General features: G+C 55.1%; 1 protein-coding gene across 5 annotated transcripts in view; it reads right to left on the bottom strand.

Moving 5' to 3' along the window:
* The window catches only part of CCDC88C (coiled-coil domain containing 88C), a 143,686-nt gene that overhangs the window by 38,249 nt on the left and 86,897 nt on the right, over window positions 1-18,540 (bottom strand). For all 5 annotated transcript variants that reach the window (XM_044933370.2, XM_044933371.2, XM_006076163.4 and 2 more), the window contains 5 exons: window positions 11,788-11,934; window positions 10,997-11,141; window positions 7,248-7,432; window positions 3,247-3,384; window positions 436-1,527 (listed from right to left, as the gene is read on the bottom strand). In XM_044933370.2, the coding sequence (XP_044789305.2) occupies window positions 436-1,527; window positions 3,247-3,384; window positions 7,248-7,432; window positions 10,997-11,141; window positions 11,788-11,934 (1,707 nt within the window). The remainder of the gene's footprint in view (window positions 1-435; window positions 1,528-3,246; window positions 3,385-7,247; window positions 7,433-10,996; window positions 11,142-11,787; window positions 11,935-18,540) is intronic.

Raw genomic sequence — 18,540 nt, 5'->3', positions numbered from 1 at the left:
CAAGGTCTCCTGCATTGCAGGCAGATTCTTTACCGTGTGAGCGGCCAGGGAAGTAATCACAGTAAACCTACAGAATTAATCACAGTAAATCTACCTCACAGCCATCAGAAATTGTGGCTTGAAAGCTATTTAGAGTAATGAGAAACGGTGAAGTTAAGTGAAAACCAGAGCAGGGCTAAGGTGTACAAAGCAGGGTACCAAGTGTGTGTATCCAGAAATGCACAAGGAAGAGGATGGAATAAAATACCCCAGGCACCGGCTGTCTCCGGGCAGTCAGATCCTAACAGGGCACATCTGCTTCCTCTTCATGCTTTCAGGCGTCATTCTGGTTCGAAGCAGGGGGCACGCGCCAGGGCCCCCCCACCCCCGCCCCGTCCCACCTCTATCCCACAGCGCACACGGTGCGGCCCGGCGGCCCCGCGGCCCCCGGCTCACCTCCCTCAGTGTGGTCAGCGTCCTCGTGTGCATGGTGACCTGCTTGGTGAGGTCCCTGTTGTCCTTCTCCAGCTCCTTGAGCTTGCCGGCCGCGTCCCGGCAGCGGGCCAGCTCCTTGTCCAGCGCGCGGCTCTCCCTCTCGGCGGCGGACAGCTTGGCAGAGCTGTCGTCCAGGACGGCGTCCTTGAGCTCCACCTGCTGCCACAGCCGCCGGGCCTCCTTCTCCAGCAGCTTCTTGTCCTTCTCCAGCTGGGCCACCTCCTGCTCCAGCACCTTCCGCTCCTGCTCAGCCCGCTCGAGCTGCCGGTGGGCCAGCCGGAGGGTCTCCAGGTCCCGCCGCAGGCCCTGGTTCTCGGCCTCCAGCTGCCCCAGCTCCCGCTCCAGGGCCTGTGCCTTTTGGCCGCCGCTGTCCAGGCTCTGCTGCAGCCGCAGGTTCTCGGCGCTCAGGCTCTGGTAGCTGAGCTCCAGGCGCTCCGACTTCTTGCCCAGCGCCTTGAGCAGCTCCACGCTCTTCCTCAGCTCCTGCTTCTCACGCTCCAGCTCCTGGTTCTCGCGCTCCATCTGGGCCACCTTGGCGCCCGTGAAGCGCATGGCCTCCACCATCCGGCGCAGCTCCAAGTTCTCCTCGTCCAGCTGCCGGTTGTCCTGCTCCAGGCCGGCCAGCTGCACCGACACGTTCTGCAGGGCGTCCAGGGACTTGCGAAGCTGCCGGTTCTCCAGCGCCAGCCCGTGGCTCTCGCGCTCCGCGGCCTCCGCCCGCTCGCCCGCCGCCTGCAGGGCGCTGACCCTCTGCGCCAGCCTCCCCTTCTCCTCCTCTAGCCGCCCCTTCTCCTCCTCCAGCCGCCCCAGCTCCCGCTCCAGCTCCTCGGCCCGGCCCGCCTTCTCTTGCGCCTGCTCCAGCGCCCGCTGCAGCTGCTGATGCTCCAGCTCCAGCCTGCTCAGCCGGCCGCTGGTCTCCGCCACCGTCCTGTGCAGGGCTTTGTTCTCCTGCTCCACGTCCTTGGCGCGGGCCTCGCTGCTGACCTGCGACCTCTCCCGCAGCGTCCACACCGCCTGGTTGAGATGGTCCTTTTCTTGCTCAAGGTCCTTGATCTGGGGGAGAACACGATGGGAGAGACATTGGCTGTTGCACAAACATATTGTGATCTGGGGCTGAAGTCTGGTTTAATCTGGTGACCAAAGCCCAGGCCCTAAAAGACCATTCCCCGCCGAAGTCCTAATGGTATTACTGCACAGCACAGGGAACTATATCCAATAACTTGTAACAACCTATAATGGAAAAAGCATATGCATATATGTGTACATATATTTTTTTATACACACATACACACACATACACACATATGGGCTTCCCTGGTGGCTCAGTGGTAAAGAATCCACCTGTGCAGGTGACCTGGGTTTGATCCCTGGGTCGGGAAGATCCCCTGGAGGATGGCACAGCAACCCACTCCAGTGTTCTCGCCTGGAGAATCCCGTGGACAGAGGAGTCTGGCGGGGTATGGTTCACAGGGTTGCAAAGAGTCGGACATGACTAAAGCAACTGAGCAGAGACCCATGAACGCATGCACATATATATCTGAATCACTTTGCTGTATGCCAGAACTGAACTATAGTTCAATTGAAAAAACAAAAATCCCTAAAGTTCCTAGGGGCAAACATGGACACGAGGTGATGAGCATGGAGACCCTTAGGAAGACACTTCAAGTTAAAATGCCTTCAGGGTGGCCAGGAAGATGTAGAAACAGAAACCCCTCTCTCCCTCTTACTGAAAACGATGGAAGTTGATTCCCTTGGTACGCTCGTCCTGGCCGCTCGCCTCTGTAGGCTCCCCTGAGGCCACTCCTCACCCGCAGACCCTGCACACTGTCTTCCCTCTGCCCTGGACGGCCCTCCCCTGGACGGCCCTCCCCTGGCCTTCAGCATCCTGACTCCTCCCCATCCTCCAGGGCTCCGCGCATGAGCGGCAGCCCCTCAGGGACAGCCTTGCACCCTGACTCCTCAGCGCCTGCACCCAGCAGGATTCTCTCCGTTTACTCCCTCCAGAGCACACGTCTGGGATCACCTTGCTTGTCATCTTCTGCCCTCCACATAAGCCACATCCTGCCAGGAACCCTGCCTGTCTTTTCTCCAAACATGGCACTATTCCATCCCCTCTTTTTTTGCTTTAGCTCAGCGGCTGAAAAACTCAAATACTTGAAACCCCGGCCTCCCCTTGCAGGTAGGGGGTAGTCGCGTGTTGAGTGTGACCAATGAATGTGACAGAAGGTCCCAGAGCCGAGGGGGGCAGTGGGGAGTGGTCCTCTGTTCCTCGCCCTCCAGTTCTTTCTCTCATTCCTTGAGGGCACGCGGCAGCCCCAGCTCAGGTCGGCAGAGAAGGAGGAGAGCCTGGCCCCTGCCCAGCATCACAGAGCCGCCACACCAGCCCTGGACTGCCTCCCACCTCAGGCGTGAGGCAAATAAACCTCAGGGGCTCAGCATGGTGCTACAGATGTTGGGAGCCAGATCGTTCTCTGTCACGCAGGGCTGTCCTGTGTGATGTTGGACATTTAGCTCTGCCCACAACACACCAAGAGCATCTCCTCTCTCCTCCCGTCATGACACCCATCTCAGGCGCTGCCAGTGTCCCTGCCAGGTGGGGGGCACACCCACCCCCACCACTGAACAAGAGCAGCTGGTTTGAGCTGCAGCTAGGCCACATGCCTGGTCACCTGCGTTTCCCCTACAGACTCCCGGGAAATGGCTACATCCTGGACTACTCTCCCTCCTGCAGGCAGGAGTTCCGGGACAGGCATCCATTCCCAGAGGACCTACCTGCCGGGCTTTGTCGGCCTTCAGGGTCTCCATGTCGCTCTGCAGCTGTTCCTTCTCTTTGATGAGCTCCTCGCTCAGGGTCTCCAAATCCTGGTTACTCTGCTTCTCTCTCTCCAGCTGGGTCTGTAACTTCTCAATCTGCGGAGCCAGAAGACCCAGACGGGCAGCAGTGAGCCTCATAAAGTGATCTATGTTTTAGAATCAACTCAAAACCCATCAGCCCCACCCAACATTTGAACGGGCCTTTTTCTCAAGGGAAAGTGGCCCGGCCTTGCTCTGAAGGGACCTCCGCACACCCTCGACCCTCAGCTCCCAGCCCGCGGCTTGCATTTCTAGCTCGTGGAAGTGGAAGGCCATGGGCACCATCGGTCAGCTTCTTTCAGCCGACCTCTCTCTCCTCATTCTCAATGCCATGGGTCCAAGTGCCCCCAGGGTTTCTTGCTCCCATCTCAGGCCTTATCCACTGTCCCGAGGGTCAGACCACATGCCTGGGACCACCACCATTGGATGCCCCACAGACATCACTTGGTAACACTCCGGTTCACCCAGATGCTCAGAGAGGTCTGCGGACAAGCCCTTGCTTCCTCTTTCACCCTCCAGTAATTCTGTCCCCAAGCCCTGCGCTCTCTACCCAAGCTTCTCTATTGCCGCTGTCTGCCTGGAGCTGGGCCACCTTCCCCTGGCCTGGAAAACCACCCCATCACCTCCCTGACACCAAGCTCTTCTGCTGAGATCCACCAGCCCGACCTTCCTAAAACAGGAACTACTATTTCATGGTGCCTAACGCCTGGATAAGGTGGTGGACGAAGATTCTGACTCAGTGGGTCCAGGGCAGTGCCTGAGACTGGGCTCCCAGGAGAAGCCCCTACTGCTGCCTGCACTGGGAGGGCGTCCAGGCTGCTGGTCCCCTTCCCACCAAACCCCTTGGCAAGGGGGCACTGGAGCTCGGCAAGAGGCATGACTCTGGTGCCACGGGGACAGGGTTCAGATTCCGGTCCCTCCCTACTAATGACGTGACCACGAGCAAGTCTCCGTAACTGATGCAGGAGCAGCAGTGAGCATCCTCGTGAGCGTCTCTGTGCTGTGCCTGGCACGTGCTGGCAGGCGGCAGGTGCAGCGGTGCTCGCTGCCCCTTCCTGCAAGAGCGCGGCCTCACCACCTACAGACCTTCTGTCTGCATTTTGACATGGTCCTAAAGGATCCTGGAGAAGGAAGTGGCAACCCACTCCAGGATTGAGGTCTGCGAAATCCCACGGACAGAGGAGCCTGATGGGCTACAGTCCACGGGGTCGCACATAGTCGGACGTGACTGAGCGACTGAACAATAAGGGATCCTGATGTGCTGGGTTGGGACAGCTCTTCTAAAAAGATGGATCGCAAAGACCAGATGGGTCTCAACGCTTTGAAAGATCTCAGACCCCAGCCTCTGGGGTAAGACCCCGAGATGTCCAGTGACCTTTGTAAGCAGCAGGCCTGGAGCTGCTGCAGTTCAGCCTGTCTGAGCTGGGGCCTTGCACGGAGAGGTGTCCAAAGCTCTTGGAAGGATCGCTGCCCATGGGCAGGCTCTGTCTACTTGTCGTACTTTCCTTCCTGGCTCATGGGTCTGGGAGCTCTCAAACCTCCACGGCAGGAAGCAGCGGGCATGCTCCTTCCCCCACCAGTGGGCAGACTTGGGCCGAGCAGGACCCATACTCAGGTCATCACCTCACCTCGTCAGCACCTCAGCCCCGCACCCCAAGCCAGGGACCCCAGGATGGGGGAGCCTGGCCCAGCTGGGGCCGACAGGAAAATGCACTGTGATGTGGCATGCATCTGAGTCATCCTCAAAAGAGGAGTGCGGGTTTGGGGTCGACCTGGGGGGTTATATTCCAGCCCTGCTGTGTCCTCACTGTGAGGCTCAGGCAAGTCACTGAGCTCCTCTGGGCCTGTGACCTCCCGGGTGGGGAATGCGAGAGCCAAGCTGGCCCCCATGGGGCCTGGGGCTTCACCAATTGACTGAGGAGTGCCAGCTGGTGCCCAGACACACCGCATGGGAAGATCGGGACAGTGGGATGGCTGAGGCCTGGGAAAGGAAATTCCAACAAACTGAACCGAATGAGGGTCCAAGGGGCCTGGGGGTGAGTCCTCCAGCCGGGGCTGTGGTGTCTGCCCATCCATCATCAGGGAGCACCTGTCGGTGCCGGACTCGGGGTGTGTGTGGAGGGAGGAGGAGAACGTGAAGCCACACCTGCTGGGCCAGGACAGGGTCAGTCAGATGGAGGGCAGACTAAGTAAGACGGCAAGAGGTACTCTGGCGGGCAGAAGGCCGCCTCCCAGGGCTCCCAGCACGGGATACAGGATGGGTCTGGGAACTGTGGCACCTCCCTCCTGCCAGGGACTCGGTGCCAAGCCCTGTCTCTTAAGGACTGTGGCAGGAGAGGGCTGGTGTCCCACCAGGGAACCGACCCCAGAGGAACTGGGAGGGTGGGACCCGAGAGGTAGGGGCTGAGGAGTATGGCCAGGTGGGCATACCCACTGCCCCTCCTCTGTGCAGGGGTGTGAGGCCGGGGTGGACCACAAGGGCTGGGAAAAACGCGAGTGGTCACCTCGGATGCCTGCTGGGAGCTGGGCCAGAGCTATTACATCGTGGGCTTTGTGCAGCAGACCCGTGAGGACCTGCAGAGCCGATGGTTCTCATCTTTCTAAAGGTGGATTCTTTTCCTCTTGGCTGAGGTTGAAATGCCACTTATAAAGACATCTCCTGTGCTAGGCCCATGTCAATCTAAAAAACCTAAACCATCTAGCTGCCTTCCCCATGCTGTTCTGGGTTGAGACATGGCATGAGATGGGGAGGGGTGGGGGTTATCTATCGTCCTATGAAGCCAGGACAAAATATTTGTTGGCCGAAACGCTGCAAGGCACACAAGGCTTTAAAGGGACAAGAGTGAGTGATCAAGCCTGGAAGGTCCCATGAGGGGGCTCCAGAGACCCAGTCACAGGAGGAGGGGCTGTCCCAAGCCTAGCCCAGAGATAAGGGACCAGCAGAGTCAGGACCATGGTGCCCAGGTGCCTGTGGCTGATGGCCCTCCCACTGCCTATGTGGCCTCAGTAAGTGATGCTGGCAGGACTCACGGGCAGGTGGGACGGCTCAAAGGACCAGGGCTGCATGGTGGCCGGCAAGCACACGTGCTCACGCTCTCACCCTCGGTTGGACGCTGACAGCTACTGTGCTCAGAGCCTTCAGTGTGCTGTGCCACGGCAGAAGGATGTACTGATGCCTCTGACCTGGAGTGGCCAAGGCCACGGAAGCCATCCCTAGCCTCTCAAGGACCCTTCCTGTGCCTGAGACTGAATCCCCAGTGCAAATGGGGGTCCCTGTAACCACAGAACAAAGACTGGTCTGTAAGCCCCTGTCTGCCCTCCCAGATGTCTGGGTTTTACTGTGCTCCTGGGAAGACCCAGCAGCTGTCCCAAAAGGCAAATGCAGTTTGGCCCTCTCTACTTCTCCATCCCATAAACCCAGAGGGAGGGGTGGGCACTGGTCCTGTTCACCACCAGCAGGGCCCAAAAATGTCCACCAACGGTCCCTACCCCCCATACATGTATGTGTGCATGCTTACATCATTGCTTCCTCTCCCCTATGCCCCATAATGGTTCACTGGTTTCTTCTCAATGAACACTTACTATACACCAGACCCCTCACATACACAAGCCCATCGAGTCCTCGCAACATCTGTTAGACGGGAAGCCCACGAACTCCATTTCAGAGATGAAGACAAGGAGGCACACAGAGGTCACACCTTCAGGGTCGTGCAGGCACAGGCCCTGCTGTCTGCCGACTGCTCTCTACGACTGCTCGTTCCTCTGTTAGAGTTAACTGCGGCTGCACTGGCTTCTGCTCTCTTCCCAGCTGCGCATCCTCACTTATCCCTGTCCCCTTACCAGCCTCCAGACGGCGGACCGGGCTGGGAGGGGTATCCACCTGCCCGACACTCCCCCAACCCCGCCCCCTGCCGGGTTACCTTCTTGATGAGCTGCTGGTTCTCCTTCTGCAGCTCCCCGCACTTGAGGCTGCTCTCCTCCAGCGCCAGGGACGCGTCACGCAGCCCCTGGATGGTGCTCTGGAGGCTCTGGTTCTCCTTCTCCAGCTTCAGGATGCGGCTGGAGGCGCACTCATTCAGCTCGAACACAAACGACTTCCTGGAGGCTGAAGCACAAAGCCGAGTCAGCCCCAGGCTCCAGCTGCGAGCCAGGCGCATCAGGCACCCCATGCCGTGGTTTGAGGGGCTGGGAAGGGGTCCCAGGGGCCGGCTGGGGGGTCTCCTCCATTTCACAGGGTACTGTCACAGCCAGTGCCTGCAAGTCCCTCAGACAGCGACAGTCCTCGGCTAGCTCAGCTGGGCCCAGAGCTTCAGAGGAAAGCAGGTTGCAGCGAAGACGCCAATGCAAAAGTTAAAGATCATGTCAACTGCTGGGAACCATTTTTTATCAAGCGGCTCACATGACCATACAACTCAAGGATCTTAGAGACTAACAGAGATGGAAAATAGACAATATTTTCTGTTCCAGCTCTGAAAGCAACGCGAGTAGGGTGGCTCAGCAGGAGGGCCACGATAATCGACTAGTGATGTCTGCCACAGGTGGCAGAAGGCTCCGTGGGTACATATGCCCAATACTTGCCATCCCTGGATAAGGTCCCCTGAATGGAGATTTCATTTTGTAATTTTATGATTACACTGGGGGAAAAAATGAGAGAGTGTATGTAAATTGCTTTAAAAATTCTAAGTGTAAGAAGGAAATCTAAAAAAGGGGGGATATATGTATATGTATAGCTGGTTTACTGTATTGTACAGCAGAAACTATCACAATATTGGAAAGCAACTACGTGCCAATAAAAATTTAAAACATCTCACCCTTTATAAGTATAAAAAAGAAAATTAATGCAAATATTATTAATTTTACTTTCTACTTTTCTAGTATAAGTTTCCTTCCACAAACTGATATACCCATAGTACCAATCTTCTACATATGATTCAGTTGCTTCCTAATCTCTATTTGATTTTTTTCTCTGATCGAGGGGTTTCTTAAGGGTATATTAATTCATTTCCAAATATTTGGTTGTTTTCTAAAAAAAAAAAAAAACTAAATGTGATGAAAATATAAGCTAAAGCTAGAAAGAGGAAGATTATTTATTCCAGCGGTCCCCAACCTTTTTGGCACCGGGGACTGGTTTCATGGAAGACAATTTGTCCACAGACCAGGGTGGGGGAGGGGACGTGGACCAGTACCAGTCTGTGACCCGGGGGCTGGGGACCCCTGAGCTGGTTCCTTTCAAATAGCTCAAATGCATATGGAGAAGGGGGGCAGGGGGCACAAACCCGAGAGTCAGGAACGGGAGTTCTTAGCTCCTTCCCGCCACCAGCGGGTGCATGACTTTAGGAAAGTCACGGGATTTTAGGTGAGTCTTGGGACTTTTCCAGGAGGAGAAAGGAACGTGAATGAAAGCCCTCGAAAGAAAGAGCTGGGGTTGTACTGTCCTCACTTGTCTCAACAGTGTCACATACTGAGCTCTGGGAGTCTGATCTGAAAACAGGGCTACACCCTTACCTGCCTCTTACTCATCACCCCCAGGGGCAAGGATACAGGCAGGACGATGGCGTCCATAGTGAGCACGTCGAACCGGACACAGACGTGTGTGTTCAGATCCTTTGGGCAGATATCCTAAGGTCTAAAAGGCATCCGCCACCCTCTCTGAGTTCTCATCTCCCACCAAGAACAGCAGTTCAAAACCCACCAGCCTGAACGTCCTCAAGACCCCAAGCGACAACAGGCAGCACAGCAGGGGAGGTGGACAAAGGTCCGCAGCCCAGATCCAGCGCTGACACACACAAGCACGTGTGCTCGCCACACATGAAACTATGCTACAAATGAAACAAACTTCAACTGAAACCCCATTAATTCAGAGCCTGTGATCGTTTGGATGGTACCATGGCATTTGTGAAAAATGAACATTTTTCTATTGGGGTAAAACATTATAACATAAAATTCACCATTTTAAAGTGCACAGCTCTGTAGCATTACATGCACCACCAGTGATATGCAACCGTCTTTACTATCCCCCTCCACACCTTTTCATCATCCCAGACTGAAACGCTGTACCCGTGGGGAATAATTCCTAAGGGTCTACAAGTTTAACAATACAGCTGACCACAAGCCTCCTCTCCTCTTCCATAAAAGCCAGTGCTTCAGAGACGATCACGATGACACAACAGTTCATTACTGAGTGCTATGCTCATTAGCACCCAAGCAATCAGAGTGATGGGATCTATTTTAGTGAGACTGTGGCTGTAAGAACAGCATCCTTTAGTGTGCCGTGGGCCAGGCATGGCATCGAGCTTCACCGCTCCTGTGAGGCAGCTTCGTTATCCCCACTTTGCAAATAAGGAAATTGAGTCTAAAAGAGGTCACCCAGCTAACAAGTGGAGGAGCCAAGACTTTAAGCCAGGTCTTTCTTGACTCAAGAAGCCACCACACCACACATGAAAAAGTGCATTCAGGCTCTACTTGCATTATGCCCTCATTCAACCTAATGTTCAACAGCTCCTAGCTAAGCACTAGGAGTTGGGAACATCGAGACTAAATCATGCTCACAGATCTGAAAGGGCTCATACCCTATACTGAGTAGTCTGAAGGAGCAAGGCTTTCCAACCCCCATAGGCCACCCTGGTCTCTTACAGAAATACTCTCATTAGGTCTGGGACTGTCCCTGGCAGCCTGCACCACCTCTCTGCTCCACCAGGGGGCAGTGGTCCTCCCCAATGGACCTACTCTCCTCTCAGGGCTAGGAATCAGAGTGATCCCACCCTCAGCCCCCAGCACAGGGTACAGGCCCCAAAGCACAGATAAAGCTCACTCCTCTCACAGGCTGGTAGTTTAACAAACTGATGTTTGGTTTGGAACTGAGGAGACACCCCTCGAAGAGAAGATGTTTTCCAGCTACGTTCAACAAACTTTCTACTGTTTGGGGGGATGCTTATGGGAATTGAAAAAGGTGACTCCCAGCCCAGCCGAAAGCCCTACCTGGCTCTGCACAGCTCTAAGTAAACAATAACTCGCTCCATCACAGGCACGTGTGCTATTTCTGAACACAGGAACTGGCTTATTGTTTGCTGGGCACCGAAGCTTCCTGCCGCAGTGCTGACCGCTGCCCCACCCACCGTTCCCTGGCCGAGACGCCCCGTCCGTCTCGAGCAGGGACAGCGGTGCAAGCCAGAAGAGGCCTGGGTCCTGGGAGAAGCAGCCACTTAGCAGCGCCCGCCCGGGGAGACAGAGAACAGACTGCATCCGTCTTGCCCAATTATGCAAATAAATGAGAAAATAATGCCCAGGATCCACTCATAGCGGGGATGAGTGACCACTGGGGATGTCTCCTGCCATCCAGGGCTTTCAACCGTCCACAGATAGGCCTCTGATGCCCTCCGGGCGTCAGCGCGCGGTAATCTGCAAGCTCCTGGGACTGTCCATATGGGAACTGGGAAAGCTGGCAACATTTAATTTGTGTTTCATGTCCTGACATCAAGGCTGCCAGACCCCTCCTGCTCTCCTTGGGGAGAAGGGTAATGAAACAGTTCCAAATGGCACTTGAAGGAAATCCTATTTACTCGGGGTGAATGGATGGCCTGACACGGAAGATTTAGAGCCCAGGGCTCGGCTCCCTGGATGAGGAAGCGGCCACGGGCTGGGCGGCTCCCGGGCACCGGGCGCCCCCTACCGTCCGACAGGTCTGCATTCTTGGACAGCTGCTCCAGCTCCCAGCCGAGGTGGGCAGACTCATTCATGCTCTGCTTCTGAGCAATCTCCAGGACCATGTTCTCCTCCAGCAGCTCCTCTATTCGCTTCTTATCCGTGTCCCGGTCCTAGTGCAGGAAGAAAGATGGAGTAAGAATGTGGCTGGGGGACCCCTCTGGACAGGCCCTGGCCCCGGTGTATCTACCCCCACCCCATTCCTGAAGGATGGAAGACCTAGGCACCTGCTCGCTTCCCCGAAGTGAGATGAGTCTAGCCGAGGGCCCAGCTGGGAGTTACGGCCACTGAAAGATACACTGACTGGCAACGGAGGGTGATGAGAGTGCCCAGGTCTCTAACTGAATGCTGTCTGAACAAAGTGACGTATAGCCCAGGGCTTTAGAGCAAGTACCCTGGTGACAGGCGGCTTCATGGCTCTAGGGCACCTAACATGCCTCGAGAAGCCTGGAAAGGAACTCAGGGATCTCAGCTCAGACCTCACCATAAAAGCCAGCAGACTCTTCTTGCAAAAGACACACACATGAGCTCATCCATACATGAGAGGTCCAGCATGGTGGTCTCGTCCTGTCTGTCTGTGGGCACCCAGCGGGGCCCACCCCGGCCGCCAAACTGAGTGAGCTCCTCTCCGCAGTCAGTGCATTACCATTTTGGCAGCGGCACCAAAACCAGCGTTGGAAAAATCAGAGAAGGGCATGGCACAACCCGAAACCACCCCAATCTGTTTAGACAGGTGTGTGTGGCAGCAGCCTGCAGTACCAATTCCAGGTCGTGAAGCTTCGATTTCAGCTGCAGGTTCTCTTTCTCCAGCTCGTGAACTTTATCGCCCCGGGCCCGAGCAGCCGTCAGCTGTTCCTCCAGCATGGCCTTGGTTTCAATTAAAATGATATTATCTTCTCTCAGCTCCTAAGCAGCAAAAACATACATGAGAACCATCAGATAAAGGCACCTGCTTCGTGATGACGGCTCGTCCAGGTCTCTGGACCAAAACAAACAATCCAGAGGAAAGGTTGCTGCCTTGAGAGAGTTCTGTCCCCACTTTTGAGCACCGCCACCTTTTTCATTAGGTCAGGCCACATGGACTTTCTCGACTGAAAGAAAATATCCATGAATTTGACATGTGCACACACTGTTGCTGCTGGTTGGTAACTAAGTTGTGTCCGATTCTTTTTCAACCTCATGGACTGTAGCCTGCCACACTCCTCTGGCCAAGGGATTCTCCAGGCAAGAACACTGGAGTGGGTTGCTGTTTCTGTCTCCAGGGGATCTTCCCAACCCAGGGATCGAACCAGTATGGGATCGAACCCAGATCTTCTGCTTGGCAGGTAGATTCTTTGCCACTGAACCACCAGGGAAGCCCAATATACACACTACCCAGTGTAAAATAGAGAGCTAGTGGGAAGTTGCTATATAGCACAGGGAGCTTGGCTTGGTGTGCTATGATTACCCAGAGAGGTGGGATGTGCAGGTGGGAGGGAGGTCCAAGAGGGAGGGAATGTATGTATACTTAATAGCTGATTCACTTTGTTGTTCAGCAGAAACTAACACAACATTGTAAAGCAATTATACTCCAGTTAAAAAAAAATATATAAATGAAATCAATCTGGGAAGGTAACACTTTCTTTGCTAGCCACGGTGCACAGGCATATGACATCTATAACCTCGCCTGGTTGGACAAGTAAACTCCACTGAGAGCTCCCGGACCTCGCTGAGCCTCCATTTCCATAACAAGGAAGGAGTGGGGTTAAGAGTCTGTCCCAGTTCAAGGGCTAAGTCTAATCCTCTCAGCTCAACATTCATTCCATCGATCAGGACGTTGGGGAAGCTGTTCTTTCGTTCAATCAACAGCTTGTATGTAAGCATTTTATACATATGCTTGGAAAAACAACTGTTCTCAGCCATTTCCTGGAAATGGGGAGTCTTTAAGACAGTGAAGTCACAAACACACATGAACCCCACAAATAAGTTCAGGGCACATGCTGGGTGTGGAATACTATGGCTGCCCCCTTGCAGAGTAGTCTGTCATGCAGCCTAGCACCACTCAGCATCTCGGGGGAACCAAGAGTCCCCTGAATGCTTTCATCTCACAAACATGCACACAGGGGATGTTTCTCCCGGTGGGCAGTGTTCTAAGGCTGGCCCCACGTGTGGATTCTAACCATTGAGAGCTGGGCTGGGAGCTGTGTTATCCACTGCATGTCCACTCGCCCTGCATGGACGGGCCAGAATCCAAGATTCCCGGTAGAAGGGAAACTGCAAGCCTTCCGGTCAGCGGACATGGTTCTGATCAAAGCCTGACAGCCATAAAAGGTATAATCATCAAAACTCTAAATTCCCCTGGGCACCCTCTCTGCTGGAGATGACATCCACCGTGTGGTCGGCCCTGCACCAGGGGCTCCCTGCCCCCGCCCCACTCAGTGTTCACCACAGTCTGGAGGGGGAGGAGAAAGAGGCCAATTTGGGTAAATTAAGGAATAAATTCCAAATCACAAAGCCAGCAAAGGGTGAAACTAGGATTCGAACATGGGCCAGAGATCTCAGACTGCCTGCAACCCATCCTCCAGGGGCTCATGTGGGTAAGAGGCTCAGACTACCAAAAACGGTGAGGCACAGGAAAAGAGGTATTTCAAACAGGAAGAAGACCTGGTCCTCTTCTCTGACCACCGCCTCCACTGTTCACACCTGTATTCCAATAGGTCCACCCACTCGCACTCCCAGCCCTGAGTTCCAAAACACAGGCCATCCCTTCATCCTCACAACAAACTCCTATTCCACCTGCAAAGCCCAGCCTGAGCTGCCCCTTCTGAGAAGTGCTTGCAGATTCCCACTGTCCCACTGGTTGAGTCAGCTGCCTGAGCTCCCAGAGCGCCGTGGGTACACTGTGCGACAATGGTGTGCTGGCCTGTCGTCCTCCTCCTCCAGACTGCGAACTCCTCAGGGCAGGCCTATTCCACTTCTGCTCTTGTGGGCCTTACAGGAGTATTCAGTAAACACCTGTCAGCTGAATCACGTCATGAGGGGGGATCACAGGTAGCATTCAAGATGGCCTTGATTTCTGACTGGCAGGGATAAACAAGGGCGACCGGGGAGCAGAATACAATACAGGATAACTTCTAACTACTACTCAAAAGTGTCTCAATTTCCTGGTGGTAACCACTCACCGTACATTAGACGACAGAAATAAGTAGCCTTGCATACATCCTCAGAAGTGAGAAGCCTGCAAGAAGCTAAGCCCACGCTCTCACACAGCCCAGGGCTGGGCCCCCAGGCAGATGTCGGCCTTCCCACCTCTGGGGCAGCAGTCAAGGCCAGCCCGCTCCTGAGGACAGGACCCCAAGCGAAGCAGGTGGCCTGACCCAGCCCGGCACACAGCTGAGGGACCGCATTTAGGAAGTCACAGTCCGGGCCTGGCGGTAAGGCCTCATGTGGCTCGAGAGCTGCCCCTGCCCATCTGTGAGGTGACTGGCAACGTGGGCTGATGGCTCAGGTCCCAGGGCTGCCACGTGTGCTGCCAGCCGTGGGGCCTGGAGCAGACACCTTTCTCTCACCGTGGATCCCACCTTCCTCTGCTGGACATGAGACAGGGCTGAGGTGGGGGTCGGCTAGGATAAGGCATGCAAAATGGTCTGTGCATGGCGTCTGGGGCCCAGTAAGCAGGCCGGCTGCTGATTACCATCTCTTTATGCCCCCATGAGACGCTGTTCAGGCTGGCACTCACTGAACATCACGCAGCATCAAGCTAACAGTTGTTTCAGAGATGCCTTATGTCCCCCCTCCCAAAAAGCACCAAAATTCAGAAGGAGGGGTAAAAATCAAAGCAACCACCAGCTCCTGGCCCACTGCCCTCAGGACCACCCAATGGATCCCTAAGCACCCAACAGATCCCTAAGGTGTTCAGAGCAATGGAAAGCCAGCCCTGAGGGGCCCTCAGGGGAGGGAGCCCTAGGTTACCCTACTTGGGGCAAGCAGCGGCCTCCCACTCAGGAAGGACCACCCCTCGATAATCTCTACTCACCCATCCCATTCCACTGGAGGCCCTGAGGCTTCACCGAGGACCTGCCTGCTTTTAAACTGCGCCCGACTCAGGAGCATGGTGGGCTGAATCATAAAGCAAGTATCGGGTCTATCCTGCGCTAACTTGTCCGTGCACCAAACTTTAAGACAACTCCCAGAAGTCATTAGGAAACAGAGTCCCAGTGGGAACAGAGGGTCTGTCCTCGTAATGTGTTCTTAGTTCCCTACATGGGGTCAAGACTTGCTCAACACCCAGCAAGCTGATGTGGCAGCTGTTCTAGCTGTGCACTGTGTCTCTGCCTCTCAAGCTACTGTTCATTTCAGAGTCAGCCCGGACCAGGAAGCTACACATCCCAGAGAGGAGCGGAGACAGGCTTGCCTGGTTTTCACCCTGCTCAGACACACATGACATTATGCATCTGTCTTTGCTGTTGGGGATTTCAGACAATGAAACGTGGGACAACAGGAATCTCCCAGGCAGTCTTTCTGCCTTTGTCCTCCTCCCACGTGGTCCTCTGGACAGCAACCCCTGTGCCCTGACGGCAGTGACATGCCACCACCCTCTGCAAAAGCACTCAAGGGTTGCCCTCTGCGACCCCACACGCCCCACTGCACCTAGGGTGTGCTCCCCTCCTTGCTGTTTTAATACTGACATAAATAGACTAGGACCCACATAAAAGCCAACAGAAGCTGAAAAACAAAACATGGAAATTTGTGTTCCATATTGTTGTTTAGTTGCTCAGTCCGGGTCCGACTCGTTGCGACCCCATGGACTGCAGCCCACCAGGCTCCGCTGTCCATGGGATTCTCCAGGCAAGAATACTAGAGTGGGTTGCCACTCCCTTCTCCAGGGGATCCTCCCAACCCAGGTCTCCTGCCCTGCAGGCAGATTCTTTATTATCTGAGGCATCACAGACCCACATAAAAGCAGACAGAAGTTGAAAAGCAAAACATGGAAATTTGTGTTCCATATTATTTTAACCAAAATTGACCTTGCCCTCGCCCTGAGCTCCAGTTCTTTATGTTTCCGCTCATGTGGCACTAACACATTTTCTCTTCCGCGATGTCAAGCCTTTTCTCAGCAGTGAGACTAGACAGACGCCAGGGGAGGGCACTTGGCTGCCTGTTGCTGCCCCTGTCCCAGAGAAGCGTCCCCCTCGCATGGCGGCTGTCCACAGACGTAAGCTGGCTGGAGAGCATGACCTCGCGCCTCTCTGCCCTGCTGCCTGTCACACCTAATGCTGCCTTGTTCCAGAGGAGACAAAAACTCACGCTTCTTCTCCATCCTTCTCCCCAGACCACAAGTCTGTTCCTTACTGAGCAATGGTTTTTTACTTGCCTTGCACAGTGATTTCCAAGCTCTCTGAGTGTGCCAGGCCCTGGGCACACAGTCAGGTAAGAGCCAGGCCCTGTCCTTAGGGCTCGTGGTCCACATGAAGCATCTGGCCACGCACGGCAAGACGGCAGGTCTGCAGACGGCTCGCAAGGCCACTGCATCGACTCCAATCAAAGGAGGCGTGCACAGGTGCTCTTCTTCTCCATTCTTGAGATGCCAACATTATGGGCATCCAAGAAGAGCATGGCTCATCCTCTCTCTAGCAGCCTGGACTCCCCGGCCCAAGCCCTCTGCAGACTCACATGTGTCACTGCCTGCCCTCCAAAGAAGCATCCTACACAGACAGACACTACAGGACTTTTTCTTGTGACAACAAACGCCTGCAAAATTTGAGGCATCGCTAACCTCATGGTAAACTTTACTATGAAAATTATCATTATTATGATAATAATGAATAACAATAAAACTCACCATTATGAAAATACTGGGGCTTCCCTGGTGGCTCAGTGGTAAAGAATCTGCAGGCTAGTGCAGGAAACATGGATTCAACCCCTGATCTGGGAAGATCCCACAGGCCGTGGAGCAGCTAAGCTCATGTGCCTCAGCCTCTGAGCCTGTGCTGTAGAGCCTGGGAGTCCCAGCAATCGAGACCACGCATGGAGACCACTGAAGCCCGAGTGCCCCAGAGCCCATGCTCCGCCACAAGAGAAACCACTGCAACGAGAAGCCCCCACACGGCAACTAACGAGTCGACCCCGTGCAGCAATGAAGACCCAGCACAGATGTAAATAAATAATAAAGAAAAATGGAAATCAGCGCTGTCACCACACAGAGGCATAGCATTTGAGAATACGGAAAAGGGGTTCCCATGTGAAACCATCCCCCTCAAAAGGCAGGAAGCACCCTGAACGTAGGGAGCGAGTCTGATCTGTGCCCGGATCCCTTGCTCCTGGTGCAGGGCTTGGCCCCCTGCAGGCGCCGAGCCCGTGTCTGCCCAACTAAGAGAGGTTGCTCGGACAAGGCCAGGAATGAACACGGAGACTAAAGACAGGACACCGAAACCCATCCCCTCCGAGGCTGGTTGTGGGGGTGAGCTGTGGGAACTGCGCTCCATCCATGATTCCACTTGGGGGCTGCGTGAGGACTCCCGGTGCAGGTGGGGCTGGAGGGGCTGCTGCGGCAGCAGGCTGAGGAAACTCACACAGGACTGTCCCCGGCTCTCCTGAGGGCGGCTCGTTCGGCCAGCTGTGGGAGCCCTGCGATGCATCCTGGAACCTGTCTGTGCTGGAAGTCACGCCTTTCAAACTCAGCAAGGCTGGTGGACCATCTCAGGACAAAGCCCAGAGCCGGTCTCCCACCCCCATTATCACTGGGGCCAGGGCTGCCTTCCCGGAGCACCCAGTGCCTGCCCCGTGTCAGTGACAGTCTTCAAGGAACAGACACTCCCTGAGTAGGTCTGAGGAGCAAATGGGCCCTGGACTACAGGCTTCTCCATTCCACTTCCATGCGCCCCAGGGACCCCAGGGCCTGTCTCCGTGGTAGAGCAGGTTGGGGAAAACAGCCATTCCCACGCATGCTGGCCAGCAGCTCAGCAGGAGGCCGTGGGCAGGGAGAGGGCAACACTGTCCCCTGAGACCTATGTTCAGTCTCTCAGAAGCCTCCCGGGCGGCAAGAAGAGACTTGAGGACCTTTCTGTACGCGCTGACATTCAGATCTCACTCTGCTAGTTAAAGTGTTAGTCGCTCAGTCGTGTCTGACACTTTGCAACCCCAAGGGCTGTGGCCTGCCAGGCTCCTCTGTCCATGGAATTCTCCAGACAAGAATACTGGAGTGGGTTGCCATTCCCTTCTCCAGGGGATCTTCCTGACCCAGGGATCAAACTCAGGTCTCCGGCATTGCAGGCACATTCTTTACTGCCTGAGCCATCAGGGAAGCCTCTGCTCATTAAAATCACCTCTAAACTCCAAGATTTAACATGGGGGCAAAACCCCTCAATTCTCAGAAAAGAGGGTTCTGGAAGCTGCTGCTGATGGAAGGCAGAAGGGTGAAGGGTGGGAGGTCAAAGCATCAGTGACCCCACCTGGATCCTGGTCTCTGTTCCCCCTTCAGTCCTGACACCCTCCCTTGCAGCTCCCCACAGCCTGGGTATCAAAGGAGGGCCC

Source organism: Bubalus bubalis, chromosome 20 (assembly GCF_019923935.1).
Source record: "Bubalus bubalis isolate 160015118507 breed Murrah chromosome 20, NDDB_SH_1, whole genome shotgun sequence".
Taxonomy (NCBI): Eukaryota; Metazoa; Chordata; class Mammalia; order Artiodactyla; family Bovidae; genus Bubalus; species Bubalus bubalis.
Note: the sequence above shows the minus strand (reverse complement) of the source record. Positions and strands in the feature narration are given on the sequence as shown.